This window comes from Microcebus murinus, chromosome 22, assembly GCF_040939455.1.
Source record: "Microcebus murinus isolate Inina chromosome 22, M.murinus_Inina_mat1.0, whole genome shotgun sequence".
Taxonomy (NCBI): domain Eukaryota; kingdom Metazoa; phylum Chordata; class Mammalia; order Primates; family Cheirogaleidae; genus Microcebus; species Microcebus murinus.
In genome coordinates, this window is record NC_134125.1 from 26905820 (window position 1) to 26916813 (window position 10994).

Here is a 10994-nt window from a genome sequence, read left to right on the forward strand (position 1 = left end):
CCCGCTGCCAATGTGGCCTCGCTCATGCCTCAGCCTCTAGACTCTGCTCAGGGCCAGGCTGTAGGGGCACGTCCCCAGCAGGGACCCCCATCTTCTCCTGATCTGTGCCCCACCCGTGAGCAGGAACACCCCTGGTCCTGTCTCTTCGGAGCCCTCAGGGCCCATTGGGGCGGGCTCTGCACGTGTCCAGGGGCAAGACGCCTAAGAGAAGGTGAGGTGCGCGCCTGTCCCCTGAAGGCCATCCGCACGACCACAGGGCCTGGTGAGGCTCCGCACCTGTCCTGCAGCTGGATGCGGTGCCCCCAGTTCAGGGACTTCACGTGGTTCTGGACAGCTTCTGCCATCTTCTTCCTGTTAACAAACAAAATGTCAAAACCACAACACACGTGTTAGCTGCAGAGTCTCAAAACGGACTGTTAGTGGCAGACGGTGTGCTCACAGGAACATCAAGAAATGATAACCTCACAATGGAACTGAGAAGAAGAAAAAAAGGAAAAATAGTATATAAAAAATAAGAAATTAAAAAAAAAACAAAGAAAAAAAAAAAAAAGAAATGAGAGGCCGGGTGCGGTGGCTCACACCTATAATCCTAGCACTTTGGGAAGCCAAGGCGGGTGGATTGCTCGAGGTCAGGAGTTTGAAACCAGCACTGAGCAAGAGTGAGACCCTGTCTCTACTATAAATAGAAAGAAATTAATTGGCCAACTAATATATATAGAAAAAATTAGCCAGGCATGGTGGCGCATGCCTGTAGTCCCAGCTACTCGGGAGGCTGAGGCAGGAGGATCGCTTGAGCCCAGGAGTGTGAGGTTGCTGTGAGCTAGGCTGACGCCACGGCACTCACTCTAGCCTGGGCAACAAAGCAAGACTCTGTCTCAAAAAAAAAAAAAAAAAAAGAAATGAGAGTGTTTTAAAGGTGGCGGATGTAACATCCATCCCAGGTTTGGGGCTGTGGGCCTTTGGACTCACAGAACATGAGGGCTTGGGCCTGTAGCCAGAGCAGCGGCCATCTGAGAATGTCCGAGCCATTGCGGCGGCTCTAAACAGAGTCACGCAGGTCCCCTTCCAGAAAGAGCTGGGGGCCGACCGTGCTCGGCGGGGCTGTCCTGGGCCCTGGGCCCTGCCTCGGAGAGGTAGCAAACCCTTCCCCCTGGTGACAACCCGAAATGTCTCCAGAGCTCGCCAAATGTCTGCGGGGGCGGCATAGAGTCCCCCTGGCTGGAACCTCACCCTACAGCACCCCCGCACCCCATGAGGGTGACTGGGGAATAACCCTCCTCCTCCGCCGCCAAGAGAGGCAGAGAAGCACTGGGAGGCACTCACCAGCTGTGCGGCACGGGCTCAGCAACCTCCCAGCCGTAGTGCCGGGCGTCGAGGACCATGTCCCCCAGCAGCGCCGCCTGGTGCATCAGCTTCTTGGGGATGCAGCCCACGTTGACACAGGTGCCACCAAGGCCCCACCTGGTGCCTGGGGTGTCAGGAAGAACACGTTTGCATTCATATTCCAATGGCCCCTGGAGATTTCCCTGTTCTTCCACCCGGTGTGGGAATCCCTTTATGTGGTTTTGAGACTCAAATGCAGCTCGGGCGAACCTGGCCCCACAAACCTGTTCTCCACAACCTTATCCAGAGTCGTTTTTAAGATGCGAGTGACAAAGTTTAGACATGTGTGAGACGAGCCGCTGCCCGGAGACTACAGACAGCAGGGCATGAAGGACTTGGCGTCGGCTGCCCCCGCGCGCTCACTGGGCCCGTCTGCCCTCCCTCCCAGGACAAGGCTCACGAAGGGGCTGCTCACCTCGGGGAGACGGTTCCACATAGTCCACCACGGCCACCTTCCTCCCCAGCTGAGCAGCTGGAATGACAAGGAGAGCGTCAGTTGAGCACAAGACAGCAAGAGGGGACGGGGACTCCCAGGGGCCCATGAGGCCCGCAAAGGGCAGGGAAGGGCCCCGGCCTGCAGCTGCCCGCACAGTCGCCAGGCTGAGCTGTGAGATAGCCCTGATCTGCCACGGTGCCCTGGCCCCCAGAGCTGCACTGCCTACATATTCCGTGCCGGTCCCCTGGCCTCCCACTGCACCCCGCTGTGCTGCCCACAGGCAGGAACCCTTGGTTCTCTCCTGAGACCACAGCCTCCACGCTGCCCACCACCGCAGCGCTGGCACCAGCACCCCTCACCCGCTGCCCCCACCCGGGCTCCAGTCCCAGGTACTCAGCATGAGCCCAGGGCCCCCCAGCAGGAGAGGCCCAGCCGGGAGGCTCTCCCTTGCTCCCTTCCCAGCTGCCCAGAGCCCCCGCGTGGGTGTTTGCTGCATCACCCTCAGGGCCAGGAAGCAAAGCTTGGGAGAAGTGAAGCCGTAGGTCCAGAGTCGCTCAGCCCAGCGTGGCAGCAAGACCCAGACTCTAGACCCTGCTTCCTGCCATGGAGCTGTCCAGCCATCCTCCGGGCCATCGGCAGGACCACATGGGCCAAGGGCCCAGGTTCTGAGGCCACCTTAGAAACATTCGCCAGGGCTAATTTCAGGGCTAGCTTCCAGCTTGCCTTGGGCATGGCCCCAGCAAATCTTAGGCCTTGGACTTGACCACTGCCAAGGGCACGCCGGACTTAAGTCTCAGGAACCAGTAAGTATTCCAAACACTACAGGACATGCTCGACTCACAGCTATCAAAAATCAGGATTAGAATAAAGTTTCAGAACAATTCACCTTCCAAACCCATTTTGCTCAACTGAAGGAACAGTGGGATTCTCACACCCAGTTTAAAGGGTCAGGCTGAGGGTGCGCTTCAAAACGCCATCGTCCCACTCCCATCTGACCACGATGGGGCAGCAGCGCCCAGATCTACCTCCCTCCCTCCCAAAACAGCCAAAAATCCAGACATAATACATGAAACGATGCGTTAAGAAACTGGTATCAGGTAACAACAAAGGACCCGGGAGATAAGAAACAAACAAGGTGGGGCTTAGACCTGCGGTGGGGGCAACCCGGCAGAGTCCAGTGTGGGGAAGGACAGAGTGACTGCGTCCAGGGACACTGAGGCAGACAGAACTCACGGGGCACAGGAGGAGGGAGCTGCGTCAGCGAGGCCAGGGATAGAACCACCCGGAAGGGCCGAGGGGACAGTGCTAAGAGGGGGCAGGGAAGGGTACCCATTCTTAGAAGCCAGACTGGGAGAAACAGACAATTCCTGGGCACTGGGTCACGGCTCAGCAGCTGAGAATAACGAGCCCTAGACTGGGCGCTGCTCCTCACACGCGACAAAGCTTAGATAGACACTCAAAGGGATCAAACTGTCTCTCGATAACTTACTGCATCCCAGAACAAAGTCCAATAACACTATTTCTAGAAATACAAAAATTTCTAGAACCCAACAGGCAAATTAAAAGTATCTGATATTCAAGCCGGGCGCGGTGACTCTCGCCTGTAATCCTAGCACTCTGGGAGGCTGAGGCGGGCGGATTGCTCAAGGTCAGGAGTTCAAAACCAGCCTGAGCGAGACCCCGTCTCTACCATAAAAATAGAAAGAAATTAATTGGCCAACTAATATATATAATATAAAAAAAAAAAATCAGCCGGGCATGGTGGCACATGCCTGTAGTCCCAGCTACTCAGGAGGCTGAGGCAGGAGGATTGCTTGAGCCCAGGAGTTTGAGGTTGCTGTGAGCTAGGCTGACACCACGGCACTCACTCTAGCCTAGGCAAGAAAGCGAGACTCTGTCTCAAAAAAAATAAAAATAAAAAAAGTATCTGATATTCAACCAAAAATTACCAGGCACGCAAAGAAGTGTGAGAATACACCACCCCAGGGGGAAAAAAGTCAGTCAATTGAAAAGGATGGAAAACTAACACAGACGCCAGAAGCAGCAGAAAAGATCAGGAAAACTGGTGTTTGTTCTTTTTTTAAAGACAGAGTCTCACTCTGTTGCCCGGGCTAGAGTGAGTGCCGTGGCGTCAGCCTCGCTCACAGCAACCTCAAACTCCTGGGCTCAAGCAATCCTCCTGCCTCAGCCTCCCAAGTAGCTGGGACTACAGGCATGCGCCACCATGCCCGGCTAATTTTTTCTATATATTTTTAGTTGGCCAATTAATTTATTTCTATTTTTAGTAGAGACGGGGTCTCAATCTTGCTCAGGCTGGTTTCGAACTCCTGACCTTGAGTGATCCTCCTGCCTCGGCCTCCCAGAGTGCTAGGATTACAGGCATGAGCCACCCCACCCGGCCAAAACAGGCACTTTAACTATCCTATATGTTCAAAGTCACAGAGCAACACAGAAGATATAAGGAAAGAACCAATCCGAATTTGCAAAGATGAAAATTACAATATAGGAGGTGAAAGACACACTGAGCAGGATAAACAGCAGATTACATGTTGCAGAATCTTTTATTAGTGAATTTGAAAACACAGGAATAGAAATTATCCAAAATGAACCACAAAGACAATACTAAAATGTTATGGGAAGCTGAGGCAGGAGCACTGCTTGAAGTCAGGAGTTCAAGACCAGCCTGAGTAGGAGTGAGACCCCATCTCTACAAAAAAATACAAAAAAAAAAAAAAAATTTTTTTTAATGAAAAGACCAACAGTAAGCAGAGGGGCAGCATCAAGCAGCCTCAGATGTGTGCAATTAAAGTCTCCAAAAGGATGGGCAAGAGGGAAGGACAGAAAAATTATTTGAAGAAATAATGTATGAAAACTTTCACAACTGGATGAATCCATTGAACTGAGAAGCTCAGTGAACTCTAGCCAAAAAAAATAAAATAAAATAAAGGCACAGCATAATTAAAAAACATTGTTCTAAACCAATGAAAATAGAAAATCCTAAAAGTAGCCACAGGAGCCGGGCGTGGTGGCTCACGCCTGTAATCCTAGCACTTTGGGAGGCCGAGGCGGGTGGATTGCTCAAGGTCAGGAGTTCGAAACCAGCCTGAGCGAGACCCCGTCTCTACCAAAAATAGAAATAAATTAATTGACCAACTAAAAATATATATACAAAAAAAAAAATTAGCCGGGCATGGTGGCGCATGCCTGTAGTCCCAGCTACTCGGGAGGCTGAGGCAGTAGGATCGCTGAGCCCAGGAGATTGAGGTTGCTGTGAGCCAGGCTGACGCCACGGCACTCACTCTAGCCTGGGCAACAAAGTGAGACTCTGTCTCAAAAAAAAAAAAAAAAAAAAAAAGTAGCCACAGGAAATAAAGGCACACTTCAGAGAAATAGGACAAAGATGGCAGCAGATTCCTCATTAGAAACAATGCAAGTGAGGCCAGGCGTGGTGGCTCACGCCTGTAATCCTAGCACTCTGGGAAGCCAAGGCAGGTGGATTGCTCAAGGTCAGGAGTTCAAAACCAGCCTGAGCAAGAGTGAGACCTCGTCTCTACTAAAAATAGAAAGAAATTAATTGGCCAACTAAAAATATATAGAAAAAATTAGCCGGGCATGGTGGCACATGCCTGTAGTCCCAGCTACTTGGGAGGCTGAGGCAAGAGGATCACTTGAACCCAGGAGTTGAGGTTGCCGTGAGCTAGGCTGACGCCATGGCACTCTAACCCTGGCAACAGAGTGAGACTCTGTCACAAAAATTAAAAAAAAAAAAAGAAAGAAAGAAAGAAAGAGAGAAAACAGAGGGCCAAAGTTTTCAGCATACTACGAGGGGAAAAAAACCTGTCTACGTTGAATTCTATATTCAGAGAAAATATATTTTTAAAATGAAGGCAAAATAAAGATGTTTCCATCTGGGAGGTTGAGGCAGGAGAAGTGCTTGAGGTCAGAAGACCAGCCTGAGCAAGAGCGAGACCCTGTCTCTACTAAAAATGGAAAATTTAGCCACCATGGTGGCGTACACTGGTGGTCCCAGCTGCTTGGAGGCAGAGGCAGGAGGATCACCTGAGCCCACAAGTTTGAGGCTGCTGTGAGCTATGATAACGCCACTGCACTCTAGCTTAGGAGACAAAGAAAGACTCTGTCTCAAAAAATAAGGACAGGACAGGACAGGAAAGGAAAGACCCACATAAAAACTTACACACAAATGTTCATAGCATTACTCATAATAGCCAAAAAGTGGGATTGAACGATGCAATGTCCGTCACCTAACAGACAAATTGTGGCATATCCATACAGTAGAATATTATTCAGCCATGAAAAGGAACGAAGTGCTGATACATGTCGTGTCATGAATGCACACTGAAAACATCATGCTACGTGGAAGAAACAATGACAAAAGACCATATATGATTCCATTTATATGAAATGTCCAGAACAGGCAGATCCATGGAGACAGGAAGTAGATCAGTGGTTGCCAGGGCCAGGGGAGAGGGAATAGGGTGTGACTGCCAATGGGTACAGAGTATTTTGAGGGGAAATGAAATGAAAATGTTCTAATGGTGGTGGCTGCACAACTTTGTGAATATACAAAAAAACACCGAATAATGGACTTTATTTTATTTTATTTTTTTTTTGAGACAGAGTCTCGCTTGTTGCCCAGGCTAGAGTGAGTGCCATGGCGTCAGCCTAGCTCACAGCAACCTCAATCTCCTGGGCTCAAGCAATCCTCCTGCCTCAGCCTCCCGAGTAGCTGGGACTACAGGCATGCGCCACCATGCCCGGCTAATTTTATATATATATATATATTAGTTGGCCAATTAATTTCTTTCTATTTATAGTAGAGATGGGGTCTTGCTCTTGCTCAGGCTAGTTTCGAACTCCTGACCTCGAGCAATACGCCCGCCTCAGCCTCCCAGAGTGCTAGGATTAGAGGCGTGAGCCACCGCGCCTGGCTTGAATAATGGACTTTAAATGAGTGAATTACAGCTGACCCTCTAAACAACATGGATTTGAACTGTGTGTGTCCACTTCTATAGGTTTTTTTTTCCCAATAAATACAGTCCCTCCTATCAGTGGGTTCTATATCTGTAACCAAACTCAGATTGAAAATATAGCATTCATGGAATGTAAAATCTGCATGTATGTAGAGTTGACTTCGTATCTGTGGGTTCCAGAAGGCCCCCCTGACGACAGGAGTAGGGGTGGATTTTAGTATTCTGGTAACCGCAGGCAGCACTGGAACCAACCCCCCGTGATGCCGAGAGACAACTGTATTTGGCATATAATGTTTATCTCAATAAAACCATTATAAAAAATCGGACACCCTTTGGGATAAATCTGACAGAAGATTTTTTTTTTTTTTTTTTTTGAGACAGAGTCTCGCTTTGTTGTCCAGGCTAGAGTGAGTGCCGTGGCGTCAGCCTAGCTCACAGCAACCTCACACTCCTGGGCTCAAGCGATCCTCCTGCCTCAGCCTCCCGAGTAGCTGGGACTACAGGCATGCGCCACCATGCCTGGCTAATTTTTTTTTTATATATATATATCAGTTGGCCAATTAATTTCTTTCTATTTATAGTAGAGACGGGGTCTCGCTCTTGCTCAGGCTGGTTTTGAACTCCTGACCTTGAGCAATCCGCCCACCTCGGCCTCCCAAGAGCTAGGATTACAGGCGTGAGCCTGACAGAAGATATTGAACACTTTAAAACACTGCTGTGAGAAATGAAGATGTATCTAAATAAGAAAAATACCACATGACCCAGCAGGTCCACTTTTAGGCATTTACCCAAAAGAATTTAAGACATGGGTGCACACAAAGACACACAGGCAAATGTTGCTGGCAGCACTATTCACAACAGCCAAAAAGTGGAAACCGCCAACCTAGAGTCCATCCACAGGTGACCGGACAAGTGACACCTGGCACAGCCACACAACAGACTGCCGCTCCGAGAGAACGAAGCATCCACACGTGCAGTGACACGGCTGAGTCTCAGGATAATCACACCTAGTGAGAGACACCAGAAGAGCACCTGTCGCAAGATTCCCCTGACACAGGATTTCAGAGAATGCAAACTAACCCGCAGTGAGTGAAAGCAGATCGTTGCTGCCTGGGGGTGTGCGGGGTGGGGTGCAGGAAGGGGTTCCCGACCTATGAGGAAACTTCGGGGGTTGTTATAGGCCGAGCTGTGTTACCCCAAAATTCCTACACGGAACCCCCTAACCCCAGCACCTCAGAACGTGACTGTGTGTGGATGTAGGTGCTCTGAAAAGGTAATCAAGTCAAAATGAGGCCGTGAGGGTGGGCCCTGATCCAGTAGGACTGGTGTCCTTGTAAGAGGAGATGAGGACACAGACAGGCAGAGGGACGGCCCTGTGAGGACACAGGGAGAAGACGGCCATTGGAGAGCCCAGGAGAGAGGCCTCTGAAGAATTGACCCTGCCCACACCTTGATCTGGGACTTCCGGCCTCCACGAGCAGCGGCATGGACAGCTTAGGCTAGACAGGTGGGGCGGACCCCGGGAGGCCCAGTGGCTTTCAGTGTGTAAAGCGGGAGCCCTGGAGCCCAGGAAGGCAGCCCAGGTAAAGAGCACACCATGGCTGCTGTGCACAGGGCAACAGGGCACAGGGAGGGTCCACTGGGGTGCTCCTGGCAGGCCAGCTGTGAAGGTCATGCATCCTGCTCATGCACCTTCAGGACAAAGTCACCCTCTCCAGAGGGCCCCAGAAGTGCCAAGGCCCTGCCATGCCAAGGGGATGCAGGACACAGGATACGTACCTTCCTTGGCACAAGCCAGGCCGCCAGATCCCCCGCCAATTACCAGGAGATCATAGTCACGCTGCCCTGTTGGGGGAAGGAAGGTAAGATGAGAAGGAGGAAAGTCAGCCCAGGGCTGGGGCACAGGCTCACAAAGGCCCCCACGATGCCCAATCAGCGAGCAACGCTGTTTGGCTAAATGTGATGCAGGATCTATTTTATCACGATGGGAGACCCCATCCTTTGAGGCACAGGGATGAAAACATACCACCCGACGGAAGAGAAAGCAATGACTTTGCACATGTGATCTGTGCAAATCCAGGGGCCCAGCAATGCCATGATGAGGCTGGCCAAAGCATGTGCCATCACCTTTGCAAACCACGCCTCCCACACACACCTGTGTCAACCAGTAGGACTCCTCTGAACTCAAACTTCGCCCAGTGTTCTAAGCCAGACACAGAGCTAAAACATTCTCCTTGGGTCCCTGTGCCTCTCAGGTGTAAAGATCACCCTGTGTTACGAGTGAGCAGGAGTAAAAGCATGGCCCCTACCACATGGAGGTGGCAGGTGTGCGGCTTCACTGTGATCTGGGAGGAAAGCAACTGGGCATAGCAGGCGCTGCCCGGGCTCAGGTGTCATTCCTGGAGTTCCTTCTGCACTCACGGCAGTGTGGCCTTGGTCCTGCACTGCGGCTCACAGCACAGAGGGCCGCGCAGCCTTTCTGCCCCGCAGAAGGCATCATCTGTCTCTACTCTGCCACCTACTGCCATGGAAGGCAGGCAAGAGATGCCCCCCTAAAAAAATGGAAGGGGGCGATGCAGAGGAAGGGAGTGTAGGGAGGAGGGAAGGGGAAGAGCTCTGACCTGGACCTGAGGTCAGGGACACCCACCACCAAGCACCAGCCCACTCCCTGAGTGAAGGAAGAAATAACAGAAAATTGTCAGTCCATGGAGGGTGAGGGCAGGATAGGGGCTGGTGACAAAGGTCTGGGTATAAGACAAGTAGAAATGCCTCCAGCCTCTTTGCAGACATAAGCCTGCCAGGATGAGAGGAGTGCCACCCTCATGGGGTGTCCGGAGCTGGTCGCTGCTCCTGGGCAAGGCCCAGAGGTCCCACCAGAGTGAGCTCTGCCACCCAAGGCTGGGGCGTCTCCCAACACCAGCATCAGAGCCTCGCGCTGTCGTGAGGCTGTGCCGTCTTTGCATACACCTCAACGCTCAGAGTCCCACATCCCTCAAGGACCCCAGCTCCGCACATGCCCCCAGACCAGGGTCTAGACCCTGCATTCCTAAATGGACACAAGAGCCAGGGCCTAGATGTGCCTCGCTTGTGGCTGAGAAAGCCCAGAAGCTGCCACCTGGAGCTGTGCTCAAGCACACACAGGCGCCTGCAGCCAGCCTGGCCCACGGCTGGGCCCACCCGTGCCTCCGCCCAGCAGTGGTGTTTGCGTGCGTGTCAAGCCAACCCAAGGCACAGATTCTGAATTCAACTCAAGGACTTTGAAAAGGCCCAGACTGTTGTAAATTGCTCTGATGACTTTGATGTGAGCCAAGAGAACTAAGGACGCCTGCAGGTTGAGAAGCTGTCCCTGAGCCCTAGGGAGTGCAGGCCTCTCTCCCCTCCCGCTGCCTGGTGGCCCGGAGGCTTTGCCCAGAAGAATGTCCCTACCTTCCATCGCAGGTGCCTGTCCTTCCTGTCACCAGAGCAGGGTCCTTGCTGGCTGTCCTGCCTATAGCCCTGCTATCAGGCAGAGCACAGGGCCAACGGCTGGCTCTGTGCAGTGAGAGCTTATCTGGGCGGCTCGCTCTGCTCTGTGCACACCCAGGAGCCCTCTTGGTCTGATAAACACTGGAACAGCCAGCGGAGCCATTTCTAAGTTAGGAAACCTGCCTTTAAGCACTTAGGAGGGTTTGGTTGGCCTGCTGGGGAGCAGGGGCTCCAAAGGACATTGAAGGTGGGTGGGGCAGGTGCTGCTCCATGGGAGGAAGGGCTGGGCAACTGGCATTACCTGGGGGGCACCACCTGTGCACTCCGATACCCTGGGGAACCCCATGGTACTTCCCCCCTTTGGCCCCCCATGCTCCACCCGCAGGGCACGAGTGTTTCTGCTTTGCCTCTGCTTTCTCCAATACTGTCCTGTACTTTTCCACTCCTCTCTGAACCAGGTACCTAGGACAGGGCCATTAAAAGCAGGAGCCCTGCACACATGGCAAGGCCTGAGTGCACAGTGCCCTGCTCCAGTGAGGGTAAGCGGAAGCTCCCCACAAAATGTGCACCCACAGGCAAGCTGGCCACCTTGGGGATCCACCTGTGTGGCCGGTCTCCTTACCTAGAGCCCTTTCCTAGCAGCAGGTGTTAGGGGACAGGTGAGACCAGCAGCATTGTTCTGGTTCCTGTTCAGGGACTGCATCTACCACCCCTCAAGC

At 52.3% G+C, this 10994-nt stretch overlaps 1 protein-coding gene across 6 annotated transcripts in view; it reads right to left on the reverse strand.

Moving 5' to 3' along the window:
* TXNRD2 (thioredoxin reductase 2) overlaps positions 1–10994 on the reverse strand; it is a 46186-nt gene that overhangs the window by 33663 nt on the left and 1529 nt on the right. For 4 of the 6 annotated variants that reach the window (XM_075996806.1, XM_075996805.1, XM_075996807.1 and 1 more), the window contains exons 2-5: positions 8590–8655; positions 1799–1855; positions 1324–1468; positions 277–351 (exon numbers count right to left, since the gene is read on the reverse strand). In XM_075996806.1, coding sequence (XP_075852921.1) covers positions 277–351; positions 1324–1468; positions 1799–1855; positions 8590–8655 — 343 coding nt within the window. Of the gene's footprint in view, positions 1–276; positions 352–1323; positions 1469–1798; positions 1856–7693; positions 7818–8589; positions 8656–10236; positions 10628–10994 lie in introns of those variants that run through there. The other 2 variants (XM_012776578.3, XM_012776576.3) reach the window with 2 other exon arrangements.